Source organism: Ranitomeya variabilis, chromosome 2 (assembly GCF_051348905.1).
Source record: "Ranitomeya variabilis isolate aRanVar5 chromosome 2, aRanVar5.hap1, whole genome shotgun sequence".
In the NCBI taxonomy this organism is placed as follows: Eukaryota; Metazoa; Chordata; class Amphibia; order Anura; family Dendrobatidae; genus Ranitomeya; species Ranitomeya variabilis.
This window is the reverse complement of record NC_135233.1, coordinates 227,769,387-227,794,175: the sequence shown is the minus strand read 5'-3', so window position 1 is coordinate 227,794,175 and position 24,789 is coordinate 227,769,387. Positions and strand designations below refer to the sequence as shown.

Genomic DNA, 24,789 nt, shown 5'->3' with positions numbered 1-24,789 from the left:
GTCTCAACCAGGAGAGATAATTCTTCCCCCCGACCACCCAACCACTTCTTCCACCGGACCACCCAACCACTTCTTCCACTGTCTGCGTTTTAATAAGAAAAAGGTGCGAGTTCCAGAGGTGGGATGTGCTTCAATCGTAAGAATGAGGTTCCTTGTCTCCCGTGTAGCAGGCACTTTGGACTATTAGGTGGAGGCACATGAGTGGCTTTTTTTTTTTTTTTTTTAACTCCAGCGGTAGAAAAAAAAAAAGATGCGCAAGCGCGACCACCCCTCCATTCACAGTAAAACAGATGTCGGGACCCCATTCTTAATAGACAGATCCCAGGGGTGGGAACCACATTTATTAGTCATAAAATAACCCTTTAAGAAAACTCCCAGCATGGAAACCTGCAGCCTTTTAAGTAAAAAAAATAAATAAGCTGGAGGATCACCACTATTTATGATACAAAATGCTTAACCCCAGAGGTACGTGACCATCTTTAAGCACCGTGAATTCTTTTCACCCTCCCGGACAGCACCCTTTATGTAAACCCGCCATGTGTGTTGTGCTAATATTGTACCACGGGCTGTTCTGTTCTTTTCGCTTTTTGTACTACCTGCCCTAATGTTGTTAGCAACTTCAGACGACAGCAGCGATAACATGTCGATCACACGCCCCGCCCGTGGGAGAACAGGTACAAAGTGATCCTAAATAGCTTCCGGCAGTGCACATCCCCAGGCCATGAACCTGCTCTGTGAGCACAACAGCAGTGCCCCTGTAATCACCCCAATTAAAGGGTCATCACTATCACATTTGTAAAAGGGGTTATCAATAAGGTTTAAAAGGAAGTCAGCCGCCAAGGACTGGAGGGCTGTAAGGGTATGTGTCCACGTTCAGGAAACGCTGCGTTTTTGACGCTGCGTTTTTCCGCAGCATCAAAAACGCAGCGTCCAGATGTTACAGCATAGTGGATGGGATTTCATGAAATCCTGACTCCACTATGCGTTAAAAAACGCATGCGTTTTTGCCGCGAAAACGCATGCGCGGTGCGTTTTTTCAAAACGCAGCATGTTGCTACAATGAGCAAAACACGCAGGCACACCGCAGGTGACCTGCCAGTGACCTCAGGTGCAGTTTTGGTCAGGATTTTACTTGCATAAAATCCTGACCAAATCCTGAAGCAAGCCTGAACGTGGACACATACCCTAATTATCAGAAAGACCTGTCCTGTCTGGGTCAAATGATACCTGGGGTCATAGTAGAGGAAATCCAAGATGGCCAAAGAATCCGACACACACTTTATTTCCATTACCATCACATTCACTATTTGTCAGCAATCTAGTCATTATTTCCCATGTAAGATTATAAACAGCGCCACTCTGTTCAGTAGGCCGCGTTTGGTATTGCAACTGCAATAAAAAAAAATATTTAAAGTTTTATTTATACATCTATGGAGTCGTCTTCACGACAACTGTCTGTCAAGAGGGTTTCCTGCTTTCTCCTCGACCAGCAGCAAATCCCACACCAGATCCGAGGTTCAGGGGTGATTTGACTTCCTTCTTGTGTTTGCATGGAGCGCAGGGAAGAAGCACCTACAGAGAGAAATTATCAATAGACATTTGTCAGAAGCGTGGGAAGCAGGACATGTGCCCATCAGCTGATCCATATAAGCAGTCTTACAATGCATGCAAACATTTAAAGGGGTTGTCCAAGATAAGAAAAAAAAAGTCTGATATTTTTCAGTAACAGCACAATCCTTGTTTGCTTGTTGGATACGCTCTTAGTGAAGAAAAAAAAAAATCTAAGCATGGACAACCCCTTTAATGCTAACCTTGCCTGAGCCAAAAGCTGGAAATATCTATTTTGAAACTAGGCAAGAAACTACCGTAATCCCTGGCTAGATTCATAAGGCCGCCTATTAGGGTTTGTATAACACTGTATACTCACCAAACAAGAAGTATGATATTAGTGACACAGCAAACATGATGAGGATGATGTTCCCCGGGCCTACATCTTCAGCCTGGCAACTGCTCGGACAGGCACATGGACTCTGCACGGAGATCTCCAGAACCTCAGTAATGTCCTCCACCGGGGGGAAGGTGACCAAAGAGACCGAGCTGCAGTTATAATGGACAACCGCTCTCAGCGGACTCTCTGATGAGGCTGAGAAAGAAGATTGTTATATGTTACATTGTAATGTCTCCATTCAGCTTCTTTGTATCGGTGTGACCCTATCATTCATAGTTCTCCTAATGCCATTACTAGTTTGTGGTTTTCCAACACCTTGGGGAACGCACTCTTGCATAAAAGTCAGCAGATTTTGGATATGGTTTTACCATTTCCTTTGCATCGTCACTGACATTTTTTCTTTTATCAATCATTAGTACATGCGAGAATATGAAACTTTATAAGATACTAGATGGTGGCCCGATTCTAACGCATTGGGTATTCTAGAATATGTATGCGTAGTGTATAGCACAGCCCATGCAGTACATTGCACAGCCACACAGTACATTGCGCAGCCCACGCAGTACATTGCGCAGCCCACGCAGTACATTGCACAGCCACACAGTACATTGCGCAGCCCACGCAGTACATTGCACAGCCCACGCAGTACATTGCGCAGCCCACGCAGTACATTGCGCAGCCCACGCAGTACATTGCGCAGCCAACGCAGTACATTGCGCAGCCAACGCAGTACATTGCGCAGCCCACGCAGTACATTGCGCAGCCCACGTTGTATATTGCGCAGCCCACGTAGAAAATTGCGCAGCCCACGTTGTACATTGCGCAGCCCACGTTGTATATTGCGCAGCCCACGTTGAATATTGCGCAGTCCACGTAGTATATTGCGCAGCCCACGTTGTATATTGCGCAGCCCACGTTATATATTGAGCAGTCCACGTAGTATATTGCGCAGCCCACATTGTATATTGCGCAGCCCACGTTGTATACTGCGCAGCCCACGTTGTATACTGCGCAGCCCACGTTGTATATTGCGCAGCCCACGTATATAGCAATGTGGGCATGATATACCTGTTAAAAAAAATAATTAAAATAAAAAATAGTTATATACTCACCTTCCGTTGGCGCCTGGATCCAGGAAGCGGTTACTGACGCTTGGGATCCACCGAAGCTCCGCCGAGCCGCTCACGCCGGCCGCCATCTTCAGTTCCCAGGATGCATTGCGAAATTACCCAGATGACTTAGCGGTCTCGCGAGACCGCTAAGTCTTCTGGGTAATTTCGCAATGCATCGCCGGGAACGGAAGATGGTGAGTATACCAGGTTTTTTGTTTTTTTATTATTTTTAACATTACATTTTTTTACTATTGATGCCGCATAGGCAGCATCAATAGTAAAAAATTGGGGACACACAGGGTTAATAGCAGCGGTTACGGAGTGCCTTACCCACGCCATAACGCGGTCCGTTACCGCCGGCATTAACCCTGTGTGAGCGGTGGCCGGAGGGGAGTATGCGGGCGCCGGGCACTGAGTGCGGGAAGTAAGGAGCGGCCATTTTCTTCCGGACTCTGCGTGTCGCTGATTGGTCGTGGCAATGGTCGTGGGCGTTTTGCCACGACCAATCAGCGACTTGGATTCCATGACAGACAGAGGCCGCGACCAATGAATATCCGTGACAGACAGAAAGACAGACAGAAAGACGGAAGTACCCCTTAGACAATTATATAGTAGATCTTATTAGAGAAAGCCGCTACTTTTTCCTCCATCACTGATATTTCGTTCTCAAAATTCTAAATTCAATCTGTCCTTGGTGAATTCAATTGTTCCCATTACTGAGATACAAGATGATGGACACCAAAGATCTTGCAGAGGAGAAGCTACTCATGATTCTTCCCTCCAGCAATCTTGAGATTGGGCATCTAGAACTTGGAAAATGAGCTCTGCAGAGCCCCATGTAGAATAGAGCAGAGATGCACATGCTCCACCTCTGCTACATTTATTGTCTATGGGACCTAAATAACCATCTGGAGTGGAGGTCATACATGTATATATCCGCTCCATTCATTGTCTATAGGACTGACGGACATAAATAACCACCTGGAGTGGAGGTCAAGCATGCACATATCCGCTCCATTCATTGTCTATAGGACTGATGGACATAAATAACCATCTGGAGTGGAGGTCAAGCATGCACATATCCGCTCCATTCATTGTCTATAGGACTGACGGACATAAATAACCATCTGGAGTGGAGGTCAAGCATGCACATATCCTGTTGTGAACTATACTCCTTGGCTCCCTCTTGTGGTCACTAGTGATTTGGCACTTGGATTGTCTTTTACCAGGTTGGTACTCACCTGCTTCGTTAGGCCTGGGGTGTTGCTATTTAAACTTCCTGGATTCTCAGTCCAGTGCCTGGCATCGTTGTAATCAGTTCATTTCTGTTTGCTCCTGTCTTCAGGTCCTGGTTCTTTGCAAGATAAGCTAAGTCCTGCTTTCTTATTTTTGATCATTTGCATTGTTTATATTTTTGTCCAGCTTGTACAAAATGTGATTCCTGATATCGCTGGAAGCTCTAGGGGGCTGATATTCTCCCCCCACACCGTTAGTCGGTTTGGGGGTTCTTGGATATTCAGCGTGGATATTTTGCAGGGTTTTTGCTGACCATATAAGTCATCTTACTATATTCTGCTATTAGTCAGTGGGCCTCTCTTTGCTAAAATCTAGTTCATTCTTACGTTTGTCTTTTCTTCTTACCTCACCGTTATTATTTGTTGGGGGCTTGTATTACTTTGGGGTCTTTTCTCTGGAGGCAAGAGAGGTCTTATTTTCCCTTATAGGGTTAGTTAGTTCTCCGGCTGGCGCGAGACGTCTAGGATCAACGTAGGCACGTTCCCCGGCTACTGTTAGTGTTTGTGCTAGGATCAGGTATATGGTCAGCCTAGTTACCACGTCCCTATGAGCTGGTATTTATGTTTGCAGACTTTGCTGTAATCTCTGAGATCCTTTGCCATTGGGATCATAACAGTATGCCAGGCCTATGAATAGTTAATGCATTGCAGAAGTGGGATTAAAAGAAAAGGAGTTCTGAGGTTTTTTTTCTCCTCTTTCTTCCTTCCCCTTTTTCTCAGAGTGGCTGTAAGCTTTGCTGCAGACATGAATGTTCAGACCTTGATTACTAGTGTGGATCAGCTTGCTGCACGAGTGCAGAGCATTCAGGATTTTGTTGTTAGCAGTCCTATGTCTGAGCCTAAGATACCTATTCCTGAGCTGTTCTCTGGAGATCGATTTAAATTTAGGAATTTTAGGAATAATTGTAAATTGTTTCTATCTTTGAAACCTTGTTCGTCTGGAGATTCAGCTCAGCAAGTTAAAATTGTTATCTCCTTTTTGCGTGGCGACCCTCAGGATTGGGCTTTCTCGTTAGCGCCAGGAGATCCGGCATTGGCGGATGTTGATGCGTTTTTTCTGGCGCTCGGATTGCTTTATGAGGAGCCTAATCTTGAAATTCAGGCAGAAAAAGCTCTACTGGCTATCTCTCAGGGCCAGGATGAAGCCGAAGTGTATTGCCAAAAATTTCGGAAATGGTCCGTGCTTACTCAATGGAATGAATGTGCTCTGGCCGCAAATTTCAGAAATGGTCTTTCTGAAGCCATTAAGAATGTGATGGTGGGTTTCACAATTCCTACAAGTCTGAATGATTCTATGGCGCTGGCTATTCAGATTGATCGGCGTTTGCGGGAGCGCAAATCCGCTAATCCTCTGGCGGTGTTGTCTGAAAAGACACCTGTTTCAATGCAATGTGATAGAAACCCCAATCCAGCAATGCAATGTGATAGAATCCTGACTAGAACCGAACGACAAAATCATAGACGACAGAATGGGCTGTGTTTTTACTGTGGTGATTCTACACATGTTATATCATCATGCTCTAAACGCCTAACCAAGGTTGTCAGTCCTGTCTCCATTGGTAATTTGCAGCCTAAATTTATTTTGTCTGTGACTTTAATTTGCTCATTGTCTTCCTACCCTGTTATGGCGTTTGTGGATTCAGGTGCTGCCCTGAGTCTTATGGACTTGTCGTTTGCCAAGCGCTGTGGTTTTGTCCTGGAGCCTTTAAAAGTTCCTACTCCTCTCAGAGGAATTGATGCTACGCTGTTGTGAATTTGCTTTTTGCTCCCTCTAGTGGTTACTAGTTTTTTGACTCTGGTTTTTCTGTCATTCCTTTATCCGCACCTGGGTCGTTAGTTAGGGGTGTTGCTATATAAGCTCCCTGGACCTTCAGTTCAATGCCTGGCAACGTAGTTATCAGAGCTAGTCTGCTGTGCTCTTGTCTACTGATCCTGGTTCCAGTTATATCAGCTAAGTCTGCCTTTTGCTTTTTGCTATTTGTTTTGGTTTTGTATTTTTGTCCAGCTTGTTCCATATCTATATCCTGACCTTTGCTGGAAGCTCTAGGGGGCTGGTGTTCTCCCCCCGGACCGTTAGACGGTTCGGGGGTTCTTGAATTTCCAGTGTGGATTTTGATAGGGTTTTTGTTGACCATATAAGTAACCTTTCTTTATTCTGCTATCAGTAAGCGGGCCTCTCTGTGCTAAACCTGGTTCATTTCTGTGTTTGTCTTTTCCTCTTACCTCACCGTCATTATTTGTGGGGGGCTTCTATCCAGCTTTGGGGTCCCCTTCTCTGGAGGCAAGAAAGGTCTTTGTTTTCCTCTACTAGGGGTAGCTAGATTCTCCGGCTGGCGCGTGTCATCTAGAATCAACGTAGGAATGATCCCCGGCTACTTCTAGTGTTGGCGTTAGGAGTAGATATATGGTCAACCCAGTTACCACTGCCCTATGAGCTGGATTTTTGTATTCTGCAGACTTCCACGTTCCTCTGAGACCCTCGCCATTGGGGTCACAACAGTTTGCCAGGCCAGTATTAAATGTTTAATGCATTGCAGAAGAGGGATTATAAGAAAGAAGATTCTGAGTTTTTTTTGTTTTTTCTTCTTCCCCTTTACCTCAGAGTGGCTATGCTTGCTGCAGACATGAATGTCCAGACCTTGATTACAAGTGTGGACCAGCTGGCTACTCGTGTGCAGGGCATACAAGACTATGTTATCAGAAATCCTAGGTCAGAACCTAAAATACCGATTCCTGAACTGTTTTCCGGAGACAGGTTTAAGTTTAGGAATTTCGTGAATAATTGTAAATTGTATTTGTCCCTGAGACCCTGTTCATCTGGAGATTCTGCTCAGCAAGTAAAAATTGTTATTTCGTTCTTACGGGGCGACCCTCAGGATTGGGCTTTTTCGCTGGCGCCAGGAGATCCGGCATTGGCTGATCTTGATGCGTTTTTTCTGGCGCTCGGTTTACTTTATGAGGAACCCAATCTTGAGATTCAGGCAGAAAAGGCCTTGCTGGCTATGTCTCAGGGGCAGGACGAGGCTGAAGTGTATTGCCAAAAATTTCGGAAATGGTCCGTGCTGACACATTGGAACGAGTGTGCACTGGCCGCTAATTTTAGAAATGGCCTTTCTGAAGCCATTAAGAATGTTATGGTGGGTTTTCCCATTCCCACAGGTCTGAATGATACTATGGCACTGGCTATTCAAATTGACCGGCGGTTGCGGGAGCGCAAAACCGCAAATTCCCTCATGGTGTTGTCTGAACAGACACCTAATTCGGTGCAATGTGATAGAAAAACCGCAAATTCCCTCATGGTGTTGTCTGAACAGACACCTGATTTAATGCAATGTGATAGAATCCTGACTAGAAATGAGCGGAAAATTCATAGACGCCGGAATGGCTTGTGCTACTACTGTGGTGATTCTACACATGTTATCTCAGCATGCTCTAAACGTATAGCTAAGGTTGTTAGTCCTGTCACCGTTGGTAATTTGCAACCTAAATTTATTCTGTCTGTAACTTTGATTTGCTCACTGTCATCTTATCCTGTCATGGCGTTTGTAGATTCAGGTGCTGCCCTGAGTCTCATGGATCTCTCATTTGCTAAGCGCTGTGGTTTTACTCTTGAACCATAAGAAAATCCTATTCCTCTTAGGGGTATTGATGCTACACCATTGGCAGCAAATAAACCGCAGTATTGGACACAGGTTACCATGTGCATGACTCCTGAACACCGCGAGGTGATACGTTTCCTGGTTTTACATAAAATGCATGATTTGGTTGTTTTGGGGCTGCCATGGTTACAGACCCATAATCCAGTCCTGGACTGGAAGGCTATGTCAGTCTCAAGTTGGGGCTGTCGTGGTATTCATGGGGATTCCCTGCCTGTGTCTATTGCTTCTTCTACGCCTTCGGAAGTTCCGGAGTATTTGTCTGATTATCAGGATGTCTTCAGTGAGTCTGAGTCCAGTGCACTGCCTCCTCATAGGGACTGTGACTGTGCTATAGATTTGATCCCAGGCAGTAAATTTCCTAAGGGAAGACTGTTTAATCTGTCGGTACCTGAACATACCGCTATGCGTTCATATATCAAGGAGTCTCTGGAGAAAGGACGTATTCGTCCGTCTTTTTCCCCTCTTGGTGCGGGATTCTTTTTTGTGGCAAAAAAGGACGGATCTTTGAGACCTTGTATTGATTATCGGCTTTTAAATAAGATCACTGTCAAATTTCAGTATCCTTTACCGCTGTTGTCTGACTTGTTTGCCCGGATTAAGGGTGCCAAGTGGTTCACCAAGATAGACCTTCGTGGTGCGTACAACCTTGTGCGCATTAAGCAAGGTGATGAATGGAAAACCGCATTCAATACGCCCGAAGGTCATTTTGAGTACTTGGTGATGCCTTTTGGGCTCTCCAATGCGCCTTCAGTGTTTCAGTCCTTTATGCATGACATTTTCCGGAAGTATCTGGATAAATTTTTGATTGTTTATCTGGATGATATTTTGGTTTTTTCTGATAATTGGGATTCGCATGTGGAGCAGGTCAGGTTGGTCTTTAAAATTTTGCGTGAAAATTCTTTGTTTGTCAAGGGCTCAAAGTGTCTCTTTGGTGTACAGAAGGTTCCCTTTTTGGGGTTCATTTTTTCCCCTTCTGCTGTGGAGATGGACCCAGTCAAGGTCCGAGCTATTCTTGATTGGACTCAGCCCTCATCAGTTAAGAGTCTTCAGAAGTTCTTGGGCTTCGCTAACTTCTACCGTCGTTTTATCGCTAATTTTTCTAGCATTGTGAAACCTTTGACGGATATGACCAAGAAGGGCTCCGATGTAGCTAACTGGGCTCCTGCTGCCGTGGAGGCTTTCCAGGAGTTGAAACGCCGGTTTACTTCGGCGCCTGTTTTGTGCCAGCCTGACGTCTCACTTCCCTTTCAGGTTGAGGTGGATGCTTCGGAGATTGGGGCAGGGGCCGTTTTGTCGCAGAGAGGCCCTGGTTGCTCTGTTATGAAACCTTGTGCCTTTTTCTCTAGGAAGTTTTCGCCTGCCGAGCGAAATTATGATGTGGGCAATCGGGAGTTGTTGGCCATGAAATGGGCATTTGAGGAGTGGCGTCATTGGCTCGAGGGTGCTAAGCATCGTGTGGTGGTCTTGACTGATCACAAAAATCTGATGTATCTCGAGTCTGCTAAACGCCTTAATCCGAGACAGGCCCGCTGGTCATTGTTTTTCTCCCGCTTTGATTTTGTTGTCTCGTATTTACCAGGTTCAAAGAATGTGAAGGCCGATGCTCTTTCTAGGAGCTTTGTGCCTGATGCTCCTGGAGTCGCTGATCCTGTTGGTATTCTTAAAGATGGAGTTATCTTGTCAGCTATTTCTCCGGATCTGCGACGTGTGTTGCAGAGATTTCAGGCTGATAGACCTGAGTCTTGTCCACCTGACAGACTGTTTGTCCCGGATAAGTGGACCAGCAGAGTCATTTCCGAGGTTCATTCCTCGGTGTTGGCAGGTCACCCGGGAATTTTTGGCACCAGAGATCTGGTGGCCAGGTCCTTTTGGTGGCCTTCCTTGTCAAGGGATGTGCGGTCATTTGTGCAGTCCTGTGGGACTTGTGCTCGAGCTAAGCCTTGCTGTTCTCGTGCCAGCGGTTTGCTCTTGCCCTTGCCTGTCCCGAAGAGACCTTGGACACATATCTCCATGGATTTCATTTCTGATCTTCCGCTATCTCAGGGCATGTCCGTTATCTGGGTGATATGTGATCGCTTCTCCAAGATGGTCCATTTGGTTCCTTTGCCTAAGCTGCCTTCCTCTTCCGATCTGGTTCCTGTGTTTTTCCAGAACGTGGTTCGTTTGCACGGCATCCCTGAGAATATTGTGTCAGACAGAGGATCCCAGTTCGTTTCCAGGTTCTGGCGATCCTTTTGTAGTAGGATGGGCATTGATTTGTCGTTTTCGTCTGCTTTCCATCCTCAGACTAATGGACAGACGGAGCGAACCAATCAGACTTTGGAGGCTTATTTGAGGTGTTTCGTCTCTGCTGATCAGGACGATTGGGTGACATTCTTGCCGTTGGCTGAGTTTGCCCTTAATAATCGGGCTAGTTCCGCCACCTTGGTTTCGCCTTTTTTCTGCAACTCTGGTTTCCATCCTCGCTTTTCTTCGGGTCATGTGGAGCCTTCTGACTGTCCTGGGGTGGATTCTGTGGTGGATAGGTTGCAGCAGATCTGGAATCATGTGGTGGACAACTTGAAGTTGTCACAGGAGAAGGCTCAGCGCTTTGCCAACCGCCGCCGCGGTGTGGGTCCCCGACTACGCGTTGGGGATTTGGTATGGCTTTCTTCCCGCTTTGTTCCTATGAAGGTCTCCTCTCCCAAATTTAAACCTCGTTTTATTGGGCCTTACAAGATATTGGAAATCCTTAATCCTGTGTCTTTTCGTCTGGATCTTCCTGTGTCGTTTGCTATTCACAATGTATTTCATAGGTCCTTGTTGCGGCGGTACATTGTGCCTGTAGTTCCTTCTGCTGAGCCTCCTGCTCCGGTGTTGGTTGAGGGCGAGTTGGAGTACGTGGTGGAGAAGATCTTGGATTCTCGCCTCTCCAGGCGGAGGCTTCAGTACCTGGTCAAGTGGAAGGGCTATGGTCAGGAGGATAATTCCTGGGTGGTCGCCTCTGATGTTCATGCGGCCGATTTAGTTCGTGCCTTTCATGCCGCTCATCCTGATCGCCCTGGTGGTCGTGGTGAGGGTTCGGTGACCCCTCACTAAGGGGGGGGTACTGTTGTGAATTTGCTTTTTGCTCCCTCTAGTGGTTACTAGTTTTTTGACTCTGGTTTTTCTGTCATTCCTTTATCCGCACCTGGGTCGTTAGTTAGGGGTGTTGCTATATAAGCTCCCTGGACCTTCAGTTCAATGCCTGGCAATGTAGTTATCAGAGCTAGTCTGCTGTGCTCTTGTCTACTGATCCTGGTTCCAGTTATATCAGCTAAGTCTGCCTTTTGCTTTTTGCTATTTGTTTTGGTTTTGTATTTTTGTCCAGCTTGTTCCATATCTATATCCTGACCTTTGCTGGAAGCTCTAGGGGGCTGGTGTTCTCCCCCCGGACCGTTAGACGGTTCGGGGGTTCTTGAATTTCCAGTGTGGATTTTGATAGGGTTTTTGTTGACCATATAAGTAACCTTTCTTTATTCTGCTATCAGTAAGCGGGCCTCTCTGTGCTAAACCTGGTTCATTTCTGTGTTTGTCTTTTCCTCTTACCTCACCGTCATTATTTGTGGGGGGCTTCTATCCAGCTTTGGGGTCCCCTTCTCTGGAGGCAAGAAAGGTCTTTGTTTTCCTCTACTAGGGGTAGCTAGATTCTCCGGCTGGCGCGTGTCATCTAGAATCAACGTAGGAATGATCCCCGGCTACTTCTAGTGTTGGCGTTAGGAGTAGATATATGGTCAACCCAGTTACCACTGCCCTATGAGCTGGATTTTTGTATTCTGCAGACTTCCACGTTCCTCTGAGACCCTCGCCATTGGGGTCATAACACTACGCCACTGGCGGAAAATAAACCGCAGTATTGGACACAAGTGACCATGTGCATGACTCCTGAACATCGGGAGGTGATTCGTTTTCTTGTTCTGCATAAAATGAATGATTTGGTCGTGTTAGGTCTGCCATGGTTACAGACCCATAATCCTGTTTTGGATTGGAAGGCTATGTCGGTGTCGAGTTGGGGTTGTCAGGGAATTAATTACGATTCTCCACCGGTGTCTATTGCTACTTCTACTCCTTCAGAGGTTCCTGAGTATTTGTGTGACTATCAGGATGTATTCAGTGAGTCCAGGTCCAGTGCTCTTCCTCCTCATAGGGACTGTGACTGCGCTATAGATTTGATTCCTGGCAGTAAATTTCCTAAGGGACGATTATTTAATTTGTCTGTACCCGAGCATGCCGCGATGTGTTCTTTTGAAAGCCACAACTTCATGAGAAACATGCCCTTATAATATTTATCAACAAATGAAAGAAAATCCAATTATATAACAAGGGCCATGATGAACATATCTATGGGATACTCGCTAACTGAAGATATACTACCATAGAAAACTTGCGAACAAACACCCGACAAGAACCATATTATAAATGCTTTATTGATTAAAATACAACATGATATTAAAGGGCCAGGGAGGGAAATGGAAAAACACTCAGGTCACAATGTGCACCATGAAACGGCCAGAGGTACCAGCATGTGAACCATGTGGCAAGGAATTAATACAAGTATAGGATCCTAGAAAGAGGAATCCTAAATAAGCCATCACAGAAATACGCAAGTTAGCATGTCCAGTAATACAGCAACATTGGCTGCTAATGGAAGTAAAAATATAATTACCTGATCAGGCACAGATTACCACCACGGTCCACAGCTGGCACCAACCCCAACGCACGTTTCGGCGAGATGAGCCTTTCTCAAGGTACGTTCTTATGTCAAGGAGTCTTTGGAGAAGGGGCATATTCGTCCATCCTCTTCCCCTCTTGGTGCGGGATTCTTTTTTGTGGCCAAGAAGGACGGGTCTTTGAGACCTTGTATAGACTATCGGCTTCTGAATAAAATCACTGTTAAGTTTCAGTATCCTTTGCCACTATTGTCAGACTTGTTTGCTCGGATTAAGGGTGCCAAGTGGTTCACCAAGATAGATCTTCGTGGTGCGTACAACCTTGTGCGCATTAGGCAGGGAGATGAATGGAAAACTGCATTCAATACGCCCGAAGGTCATTTTGAATACTTGGTGATGCCCTTTGGGCTCTCTAATGCTCCTTCAGTGTTTCAGTCCTTTATGCATGATATCTTCCGGAAGTATCTGGATAAATTTATGATTGTTTATCTGGATGATATTCTGGTTTTCTCGGATGATTGGGATTCTCATGTAAAGCAGGTCAGTATGGTGTTTCAGGTTTTGCGTGATAATGCTTTGTTTGTGAAGGGCTCAAAGTGTCTCTTTGGAGTGCAGAAGGTTTCCTTTTTGGGTTTTATTTTCTCCCCTTCTGCTGTGGAGATGGACCCAGTCAAGGTCCGAGCTATTCATGATTGGACTCAGCCCACGTCTGTTAAGAGTCTTCAGAAGTTCTTGGGGTTTGCTAATTTCTACCGTCGCTTTATCGCTAACTTTTCTAGCGTCTAACCTTTGACGGATATGACCAAGAAAGGTTCTGATGTGACTAGTTGGGCCCCTGCAGCCGTGGAGGCCTTCCAAGAGCTGAAGCGCTGGTTTACTTCGGCGCCTGTTTTGTGCCAGCCTGATGTCTCACTTCCCTTTCAGGTTGAAGTGGATGCTTCTGAGATCGGTGCTGGGGCTGTTTTGTCGCAGAGAGGCTCTGGTTGCTCTGTGATGAGACCATGTGCTTTTTTCTCTAGGAAGTTTTCGCCTGCTGAGCGGAACTATGATGTTGGTAATCGGGAGTTGTTGGCCATGAAGTGGGCATTTGAGGAGTGGCGTCATTGGCTCGAGGGTGCTAAGCATCGTGTGGTGGTCTTGACTGATCACAAAAATCTGATGTATCTCGAGTCTGCTAAGCGCCTGAATCCTAGACAGGCTCGTTGGTCATTGTTTTTCTCTCGTTTTGACTTTGTGGTCTCGTACCTGCCTGGCTCGAAGAATGTTAAGGCTGATGCTCTTTCTAGGAGCTTTGTGCCTGACTCTCCTGGAGTCTCGGAGCCAGCTGGTATTCTTAAAGAGGGAGTAATCGTGTCGGCCATATCTCCTGATTTGCGACGTGTGTTGCAGAGATTTCAGGCTGGTAGACCTGACTCTTGTCCACCCGACAGACTGTTTGTTCCTGATAAATGGACCAGCAAAGTCATTTCCGAGGTTCATTCCTCGGTGTTGGCAGGGCATCCGGGAATTTTTGGTACCCGAGATTTGGTGGCTAGGTCCTTTTGGTGGCCTTCCTTGTCACGGGATGTGCGGTCATTTGTGCAGTCCTGTGGGACTTGTGCTCGGGCTAAGCCTCGTTGTTCTCGTGCTAGCGGGTTGCTTCTGCCCTTGCCCGTCCCGAAGAGGCCTTGGACACACATTTCCATGGATTTCATTTCTGATCTTCCGGTGTCTCAAGGAATGTCTGTCATCTGGGTGGTGTGTGATCGTTTTTCCAAGATGGTCCATTTGGTACACTTGCCTAAGTTGCCTTCCTCTTCCGATCTGGTTCCTTTGTTTTTTCAGAATGTGGTTCGTTTACACGGCATTCCGGAGAATATCGTGTCCGACAGAGGATCCCAGTTTGTGTCCAGATTCTGGCGATCTTTTTGTGCTAAAATGGGCATTGATTTGTCGTTTTCATCTGCCTTCCATCCTCAGACTAATGGTCAAACGGAGCGAACTAATCAGACACTGGAGGCTTATTTGAGATGTTTTGTTTCTGCGGACCAGGATGATTAGGTGACCTTCTTGCCATTGGCGGAGTTTGCCCTTAATAATCGGGCTAGTTCCGCTACTTTGGTTTCGCCATTCTTCTGCAACTCTGGTTTTCATCCTCGTTTCTCCTCGGGTCATGTTGAGTCTTCTGACTGTCCTGGGGTGGATTCCGTGGTGGATAGGTTGCAGCGGATTTGGAATCTTGTGGTGGACAACTTGAAGTTGTCACAGGAGAAGGCTCAGCGTTTTGCCAACCGCCGCCGCGGTGTGGGCCCCCGACTTCGTGTTGGGGATTTGGTTTGGTTGTCTTCTCGGTATGTCCCTCTGAAGGTTTCCTCTCCTAAGTTTAAGCCTCGATTTATTGGTCCTTATAAAATTTTGGAAGTTCTTAACCCGGTTTCTTTTCGTTTGGATCTTCCGGTGTCGTTTGCCATTCACAACGTGTTCCATAGGTCTTTGTTGCGGCGGTACGTTGTGCCTGTGGTTCCTGCTGTTGAGCCTCCTGCTCCGGTGTTGGTTGAGGGCGAGGTGGAGTACGTAGTAGAGAAGATCTTGGATTCTCGTCTCTCTAGACGGAGGCTTCAGTATTTGGTCAAATGGAAGGGCTATGGTCAGGAGGATAATTCCTGGGTGGCCGCCTCTGATGTTCATGCGGCCGATTTGGTTCGTGCCTTCCATGCTGCTCATCCTGGTCGCCCTGGTGGTCTTGGTGAGGGTTCGGTGACCCCTCCTTAAAGGGGGGGTACTGTTGTGAACTATACTCCTTGGCTCCCTCTTGTGGTCACTAGTGATTTGGCACTTGGATTGTCTTTTACCAGGTTGGTACTCACCTGCTTCGTTAAGCCTGGGGTGTTGCTATTTAAACTTCCTGGATTCTCAGTCCAGTGCCTGGCATCGTTGTAATCAGTTCATTTCTGTTTGCTCCTGTCTTCAGGTCCTGGTTCTTTGCAAGATAAGATAAGTCCTGCTTTCTTATTTTTGATCATTTGCATTGTTTATATTTTTGTCCAGCTTGTACAAAATGTGATTCCTGATATCGCTGGAAGCTCTAGGGGGCTGATATTCTCCCCCCACACCGTTAGTCGGTTTGGGGGTTCTTGGATATTCAGCATGGATATTTTGCAGGGTTTTTGCTGACCATATAAGTCATCTTACTATATTCTGCTATTAGTCAGTGGGCCTCTCTTTGCTAAAATCTAGTTCATTCTTACGTTTGTCTTTTCTTCTTACCTCACCGTTATTATTTGTTGGGGGCTTGTATTACTTTGGGGTCTTTTCTCTGGAGGCAAGAGAGGTCTTATTTTCCCTTATAGGGTTAGTTAGTTCTCCGGCTGGCGCGAGACGTCTAGGATCAACGTAGGCACGTTCCCCGGCTACTGTTAGTGTTTGTGCTAGGATCAGGTATATGGTCAGCCTAGTTACCACGTCCCTATGAGCTGGTATTTATGTTTGCAGACTTTGCTGTAATCTCTGAGATCCTTTGCCATTGGGATCATAACAATATCCGCTCCATTCAAGGTGAGGATCTACAGAGCTGGATTCCAGTATCTCAATCTAGGGATCACGGTGGGATCCAACGGTTAGATCCCCTGCGATGAGTAAGTTATGCCCTATCCTATGGGTAACGGATCACTTAATATCTTTGGAATAACACTTTAAGAGCCTATGTTTGAAAACTTCCCATCAGGCTTCCAAATGAATCCCAACATACACCAAAAGAGTGTTCCTCTGACCTATGCTTATGTTAGTCTATCTTTATTTTTATACTACCCAATTCCTTAAAAAGGTATACAGTAACTAAAAACATATGCTACACAGTGCACCTTTTTTCTACAATGGAGTCCTATAGATTGTTAGCAGGGGCGTAATGATTGTGGTCGCAGAGGGTGTGACTTGACACTGAACCTGTGCGAGAGGGGACCTGAGGACAGATGAAATGCATTGCAGTGCCCAATAAGAGGCCGGCTGCTGATGTCCACGTGTCCAAGACTGGGGGCGCATGGCAGTGAATTCATGCTAGGGGAGGGGGCAAGAAGTAAGTCCTTATAGGAATTAGAACACTACAAGGACCCATACATCTGACCAACATGTGAGCAAGGTGGGGGGCCCAGGTGCAAATTAGTTATGCCACTGATTGCCTGGCCACACTGCCAGGTACGGTCTTGAACAGCTAGCAAGCTGCAGATTGATATATCTACAGTGTGTGTATTGCACATTATTGGAGGTACTGTAATACGGTGGTATCAGCTATATACACAGCTGATCGGTGTAATATGGTCGGAGTGACCTTTACTGGGAATCTCATTATTGTGTTAGTGGCACAGCACAACGCTGCAATCTGTGTCTAGATTTCATCATCACTCGGTTATGCCGCTAAATTGGGCTAAGTAGCTATTAAAGTGGAGAAAGCAGACCAAACCATTAATGCATTCTGGCGAGCCAGCTATTCTTGTTGCCAGGCCTGTCGTTTTGCCAAGCTATCTGCAATAAAAAGTAAATGGGACAGAGACCAGGTACTTATTGCCTTATTATTTATACTGCAGCATCAGGACATTGCTATAAATGGACTTGGGATTTCACATTTAATATCGCAGCAGAAGCAGAGGGTTTTTTCTTAAGATTCCACAATAGATTCATGTTTTACAGGAAGAGACACAATCACAATGTTCAGGAGGGGATTGAGATTACGGTAATTCGTATTTCTTATTCTCTCAGTTTATCGCATGCAAAAGACAATACATATGAATGGGTCTTCATTGTCTAGAATTTCCAAAAGTGATAGTTAAAGAGTAACCATCGTTTTCATTTTTTCCCCATAAATCAATATTACACATGAAAATAAGATTCTTTGCAATATAGCTTATCAGAGAAATCTGGTTCTTTCACATCCTAGCCTGATCTTTAATTCCGAAAACTCTCAATTCATGGGTAAAATGTGTCTTGAATTAATACAGACATTCAAGCAACAGTTGGCTTATAAAGTTCTATGAAAAATGTAACTGTCGTTTCAGGAGAACTTGGAGCACAATGTCTATATCTGCTTTTAGCTCCTCCTCCCCGTTCCATAGAACTTTATAAGCAACAACTGTCATCTCCTATCTCAGTAATGGGGAAACAGATTTTACCCATGAATTGAGAATAAAATAAAAATCCAGGAGGTCCCAAAAGTAAAGTTCCTCAATAAGTTGTATTACAAAGTTCCTTAAGTTCATATCTACTATTGATTTATGAGATGAAAATTAAACCAATGGTTAATATTTTAATATTAGGTGTAAATATGAGGTAAATAGCGCTGGCAGTAAATTTAAAGAGAACTTGTCATCATGTTAAAAGTGTCCATTTTTTACTCTTATTTTATTTCCTGAGTTTTTCGTTATTTTTCTTTTTTTAATCAACCATACGGCTTCAGAGATATGAGGCTTTTTTTTGCAATAATTTTTATTATCGTGAGCAGGGGAGTGGCTCACAGGGTAAATATACAGAGTTGCCTAAAGACACACCCCAGAGGATCCTGTCAGACATGCCCCCTTGTAAAGACTATAAAAATCAACAATAAGTAAAAAGGTCCATAACTCTGGATCCATATGGCAAATATAATATATAAATACAGTAGAAGAATATGCAGCGCCCCAGAGTCCTGGTCGTTGCAGTAATGTCGCTCTTCCACCAGGGGGAGTGATATTACGTCTGATGGTACTAAAGGAGTTCACCTTGCCAGGTATCACAAGACACACACTACACTTCACACCCCAGTCCACCAGGGGGAGCCTTGATCCTATCTATTAGGGCACTCCTCACACTCAGGTAAAACTGGTGGGTTGGATAGGAAGTTAGTCAGAAGCAGACTGGGCTTCGCCCAGGGAACATCTAGTCAGAGTAAGAAGCTGACTGGGCTCGGCCCAGGCAACACCGGTCAGGCAGACGGGGGAAAGGAGGAACATCTGAGCTGCAGGCAGAGGGTCCCTGTCAGGGGTGGGATCCTGACAGAGGTCTAGCACGAGACCGAAAGACACGGAGCTGCGCCTGCACCCCATGCGGTAGCATCCTAAGAAAGGACAAGAAAGGAATTGTATTGTGGAGAGTGAGAAACGAAGTCACAGCACAAGGAGATAATACCGGGAGGAGTTCTGCCCCAAGATCGGCAGCCTCCTTCTGAGGCGCGTAGCCGGTGGCCGGAACACCGAGGGAGTAATAGACTCTACGCATTACTTCAGAGACCGGCAGGACAGTCAATTCCAAAGTTGGCTGCCCGACCTTAATACCTAAGAAGACACGTGGCAAATTGTGGGGGTTGGGGCGTCTCTAGGGTCCCTATAAAATAGCCCCAGGCTATCCCAGTCATACGGGTTGTCCTATCCATACCATCTGGGGGACAGAGAGAGAGAGAACATCAGAAACATCCACGAAAGTTGTGAGGACTATCCCGTGGTGCTCAGCAGGGAAGTACTACAACACACAGGCGCTATTAGGAAGGCTACTGATTTCCACCTGGTTAAGAGAGCTCTGGATTTGCCTTCAGACCGGCCGGACTCTGCCTGCCCTGTGAACGGTACTCTGGACTGTGGATGCTGAAGCCTTCAGTAAAGGTAAAGAGACTGCAACCTTGTGTCCTCGTTATTCACTGCGCCTTACATCGTCCACTATCACCACCTACACATCTGGGAAGCCCTGGGGACATACTTCACCTGTGGGAAGGTATACCATCTAGCTGCCACTCCATCACCCCAGCGGACCCCTAGCAGCGTCGGTCACCCTGACCGAATACCACAGGTGGCGTCACGAACACTAGACAAACTATCTCCTTTAATTGGACGCCCCTCAAAAGGGCCACGGACCGGGTTAGGCCACTGTGACATCCCCCGAACCAAAGGACCCGGTACCGGGTATCCCATTGCCCTTGACGTGGGGGCGCTCGAATTACTCAGGGGAGCAGCAGGAATAAAATTAGAGCAACAAGTGACCACTTTTAACCTGGTGACATGTCTTCTTTAATGGGTAACTAAGCTTTACAATTTTTTTTTATATTTAGTTGCCCCTATTTAGTAGTGTTGATCAGTGAGGGCTTGGGTCCCGACACCCCCACTGATTGCTCAAACTAAGGTGCTGAAAAGCATGAATAGAACAGTTGTAATAGAAAGTTAGGTATGTAAGTTCCTTAGAGGTGGTCTAATTAGCCTCCATCAATTAATACTATTGAATAGCAGCTGTAAAATATGACAAAATGTGTAAAAGTTTAACTTAAAATACAGACAGTTATGAAATAGACTAGTGTGCACTAAGAACTTCCATAATGTAGCTCCCAACGCAAGAGTTTGTAAACTATGCGGTGTGGTATTCCTCTGAAAAGGAAATTTATATGAAATCTGCTTTCAGACAAACAATATTGAGGACAAATCTGATTGGCTGAAAGGTGGTGACTATCAAACAGCAGTTTACAATTCTCCTCCCATATGTCCTTTCCAGCAGGATGCTAGTCAGACAAAAATCCTCTTAGCCTATTTTTCTGCGATGGTTGACCTAGAACATAATCGCAACTTTAGATGTGGCCCTTAACTTCATCAGGGGGCCGCACGTTACATTCAATGTCCTGTATCTATCTGTGTGCACCAGAAAAGTATTTGTAATTGTGGGATTCTGTAAAAATCTGTGGCGTATACAGTATGTATGAACATCCCCTTAAAGTTCATGAAGTCGTAGCCATGACAAATGCCATTGACTTGGCCTAAAGATTTTTTTGAGACATTTATCTAGACATTCTTGAGACATTCTGATTGCTGACTTTCTTTGTGACAATATGGGCACAATATCCCTTCTTGTTTCTAGCACGTATAATAGGATAAGCTCCTTTAATACCAGACAGGCGGGCATTGTTTTATCTTACCGCCTTACAACAGAAAATACTTAACCAAAAAAATCCTTGTAATCATGTCTTAACCTGCATTATTGCATCTGAAGGAATTACAAGGCACAGATGATCTCTGGAACTAAGGCAAATCCTGTACAGTTTACCACCCTGTCTGGCTGGCAGGACGTCATCCACCCCCATCAAGTGTAATAAATGAGGACTGATGACTCAAAAAATGAAATTTTGGAAAATCTACACTGTCAGATTATACTGAGGCGGGCACAGAACTGGCAGTTTATTCATTGCTAAGGATGGCATCATTATACCCCCCTCCCTTTAGGATTTGACTGAAGTCATGTACTAAGTATGAACATAGAGAAATGCTGCCATATAAGTGGCTGGTGGAGCTCTATAAACCCTCCTGTAGTGACACAGCACCCTCTACTGTATCTTCAGTGAGACGCTTACTTATTTAAATTCAGCTGCACTGTCTATTGAGATTGTGACAATTGCTCTGCCTGTTCCCCCATACTTTATACTGCAGCACTACCTTAGTGAGTGCAAGGATATGTAATTTCCACTACTGTAAGGACCGAATTATTACAGATTACTAGCATGAAATACATTATCAGATGAGACCCCCCCCCCCCACATAAAGAGGGAATATGGAGCTCCACTTTAACCCCTTCCTCAAATCCACCATACATGCACGGTGATGTTCAGAAGTACTTCCCACAGCTGTAAGGTACGACTAATGGCAAGGATTGTAGATAAGATTGAGACCTGCCTCCCCTAGAAGTCACAGTCAAAAGCAGCCGTAAAGGGAGTATTTCAGTAAGTTTTTGCTGTGTAATCTAATGTAGAGGCTGATACCCTGATTCCAGCGATATGGCACTTACTTACTGGTCTGTGTTTTGCTGTTTCAATAAAATCAGTGTTTTATCAGCAGAATATGACTTACAGAACTAGGTGTCTCATGCCTCCTAGTCAACTGCTTTGCATAACCCCGCCCTCACCACCAATTAGTAGCTGTCAATGTACAGTGTAGACAGAAAGCAGCTAATCAGTGTTGTGGGCGGGGTTATGTACATCTCAACGTTCTGTGCTCTGCTAGATCTGCAGCAGAGAAAACTGTGATTGTATCACAACTGCTGCAGCTTGTAAACTAAGAGATACAACTTTGGAATCAGGGTCTCTGTCCCTACCTCATGTTGCTGTCAGATTAAATAGGAAAAACCTGCTGAAAGATTCTCTTTAACAATGACCTCCAGGTCTACCATCTTATTACACCTGTTAGGCCCGGCAGTATATTGTACCAGCAGTCACATATGCAGCGCCCCAGAGTCCTGGTCGTTGCAATAATGTCGCTCTTCCACCAGGGGGAGTGATATTACGTCTGATGGTACTAAAGGTGTTCACCTTGCCAGTTATCACAAGTCACACACTACACTTCACACTCCAGTCCACCAGGGGGAGCCTTGCTTCTATCTATTAGGGCACTCCTCACACATGGGTAAAACTGGTGGGTTGGATAGGAAGTTAGTCAGAAGCTACCTCGGTTTGACCCAGAGAGGACCTGTCAGGCAGACAGGGGGAAAGGAGGAACATCTGAGCTGCAGACAGAGGGTCCCTGTCAGGGGTGGGATCCTGACAGAGGCCAAGCACGAGATAGAACGTTACGGAGCTGCGCCTGCACCCATTGCGGCAGCATCCTAAGAAAGGACAAGAAAGGAATTGTATTGTGGAGAGTGAGAAACGAGATCACAGCACAAGGAGATAATACCGGGAGGAGTTCTGCCCCCAAGATCGGCAGCCTCCTTCTGAGGCGCCTAGCCGGTGGCCGGAACACCGAGGGAGTAATAGGCTCTACGCATTACTTCAGAGACCGGCAGGACAGTCAATTCCAAGTTGGTTGCCCGACCTTAATACCTATGAAGACACGGAGGCAAATTGTGGGAGAAGGGTGTCTCTAGGGTCCCTATAAATAAGCTCCAGGCCTACCCCGTCTTACGGGTTGTCCTATCCATACCATCTGGGGGACAGAGAGGGAGAGAACATCAGAAACATCCACGAAAGTTGTGAGGACTATCCCGTGGTGCTCAGCAGGGAGGTACTACAACACACAGACGCTAGTAGGAAGGCTACTGATTTCCACCTGAACAAGGGAACTCTGGATGTGCCTTCGGACCGGCTGGACTCTGCCTGCCCTGTGATCTGTGCTTTGGACTGTGGACGCTGAAGTCTTCAGTAAAAGGTAAAGAGACTGCAACCTTGTGTCCTAGTTATTCATTGCACCTTACATCGTCCACCATCACTACCTACACATCTGGGAAGCCCTGGGGACATACTTCACCTGTGGGAAGGTATACTATCTAGCTGCCACTCCATCACCCCAGCGGACCCCTAAGCAGCGTCGGTCACCCTGACCGAATACCACAGGTGGCATCACGAACACTAGACAAACTACACCTTTAATTGGACGTCCCTCAAAAGGGCCACGGACCGGGTCGGGCCACCGTGACATCCTCAGAACCGAGACGGCGCCGGAACCGAGTACCACATTGCCCTTAACCTGGGGGCGCTCCACATACACTGGCATAACTGGCAACTCATGGGCCCCAGTGCAAAAGCTCCAGAGCCCAAATATCATAGCTTTATTGTATTGGTCTCATATGGACCAAAAAGACCTTTTCGGACCCCTGAAGCTGCAGTGCTCGAGTGCGACTGCAACCAATGCACCAACTATAGTTACGCTCCTGATCTCATCAAGTCTCCTAGTGGAACTAAAAAAAAAAGTCTAAAAAGAAGTTTAGTAATATGTTAAAAAATGCCTAGAAATAAAATTATCTAAAAAAATCTGGAAAAAAAATACAAGTCCTTGTCATCACCAAACGGATCAACCTTTTGTTAATATAGAATTAAAAACTTACATTAAGCCCTGTACAAATAAAAAAAAACTGGTATAGAATTGCTGTTTTTTATTCATTTTGCCTCCCAAAAATTACCAAAATGTCATATGCTTCCCAAAATGGTGCTAATAAAAACTACAGCTCATTTAAAAAAAATGATTTAGTTCTAAAATAAATAGTAATGACACTTGGAATTACTGGTTTAAAAACAAACAAACAAACAAAATTCAAGCATTTTCTTTTTCTTCTTTTTTTATCATAAGGACTAAACTTGTCTGTGGTGGGAAAGGGTTAAATGGTCACTTAATTAATTACAATATTTATCTAAAAATCTGCAGTTCCCACATTTTGCCATAGATGACTTACATCTGTAGGTGACTGATAAAATTTTGCTCTCGTTACTGTAGGTGAACTCATTGTCGTCATGCTTCCCAAATCCCATATACTGGGGGGCACCGCCTTTTGCCTCCGGGTCTCTACAAAGAAAAATCAAGAATTTCACCCATATTTGTGCATTGCTATGTAAGAAAAGAGTCATCATTTCATAATTAATGATTTTCAAGATCTCTGCTTGCTGTGGAGGAACATATCAGCTCTGTAATGAACGACACATCAGATAGTGAATTGTCCTCCAAGTCTGATACAATGTATCCGGACAGGTGAAGTGTAACAAACTATCAGGACAGAGATTTGCAAGGTTAAATATAAATTATAGCCTTCCCCCCACATCCCCTTTTGCAGTATATTACCTGGACACAACACACACGGCCACATGGGAGCAGTTCATAAGGGCCATGGGTTCACTGAAGGGATGACAGGGACTGAAGGTCACCGACTGTTCCATCATTTTCCCCTCCACTTCGCGTTGAACCTTCCTGTCCTGTATCAAAAAACCCTCCAAATTTCCTAATGCGGCCAGATTAACAACCCCCGAGCCATCCTTCATTAGGCACTTACAGGGGTTCACTTTCATGCAACCGTTCGAGTCCCCCAAAACTAATCCCAAGCAAAAGAGAAGCAAAGTGTATCCAGCAGCCATAATGTTGGATCAAGGCAGCAGCAGTACTGCAAATTTATAGCACGTAGGTGACAAATAGTACAAGTGATCCCAGCACATATTAACACCTCACTGTCAGGGAGGATGACTCGGTGCAGTTTTGCATTTATTTAGATATTTGTTGTGTATAGTTTTGATAGTTTTCATCTGTGGCTGACACTTAATAGTAGCTTCTGTTGCAGGCAGTTTCCATGGTGGCATCCGGATTCACAGAAATGAGGACTTTTGTGGCTGGCACATAATTTTGGTGACATCTACAG

At 45.5% G+C, this 24,789-nt stretch overlaps 1 protein-coding gene across 1 annotated transcript; it reads right to left on the bottom strand.

Moving 5' to 3' along the window:
* Nucleotides 1-1,297: 1,297 nt before the first annotated feature.
* Nucleotides 1,298-23,944, bottom strand: LOC143809279 (uncharacterized). The gene is made up of 3 exons (XM_077292382.1): nt 23,839-23,944; nt 1,928-2,143; nt 1,298-1,572 (listed from the first exon to the last, which is right to left on the bottom strand). The coding sequence occupies exons 1-3, from the start codon at nt 23,912-23,914 to the stop codon at nt 1,421-1,423; spliced, it is 444 nt and encodes a 147-aa protein (XP_077148497.1). The 5' UTR covers nt 23,915-23,944; the 3' UTR covers nt 1,298-1,420.
* Nucleotides 23,945-24,789: the final 845 nt, after the last annotated feature.

Coding starts and splice junctions, on each gene's coding strand:
- LOC143809279 (XM_077292382.1), bottom strand. CDS start 23,914: ATGGGATTTGGGAAGCATGACGACAATGAGTTCACCTACAGTAACGAG. Junction 2,144..23,838: donor TTTATCAGTCACCTACAGAT/GTAAGTCATCTA, acceptor CTTCTTTCTCAG/CCTCATCAGAGAGTCCGCTG. Junction 1,573..1,927: donor AATATCATACTTCTTGTTTG/GTGAGTATACAG, acceptor TTCTCTCTGTAG/GTGCTTCTTCCCTGCGCTCC.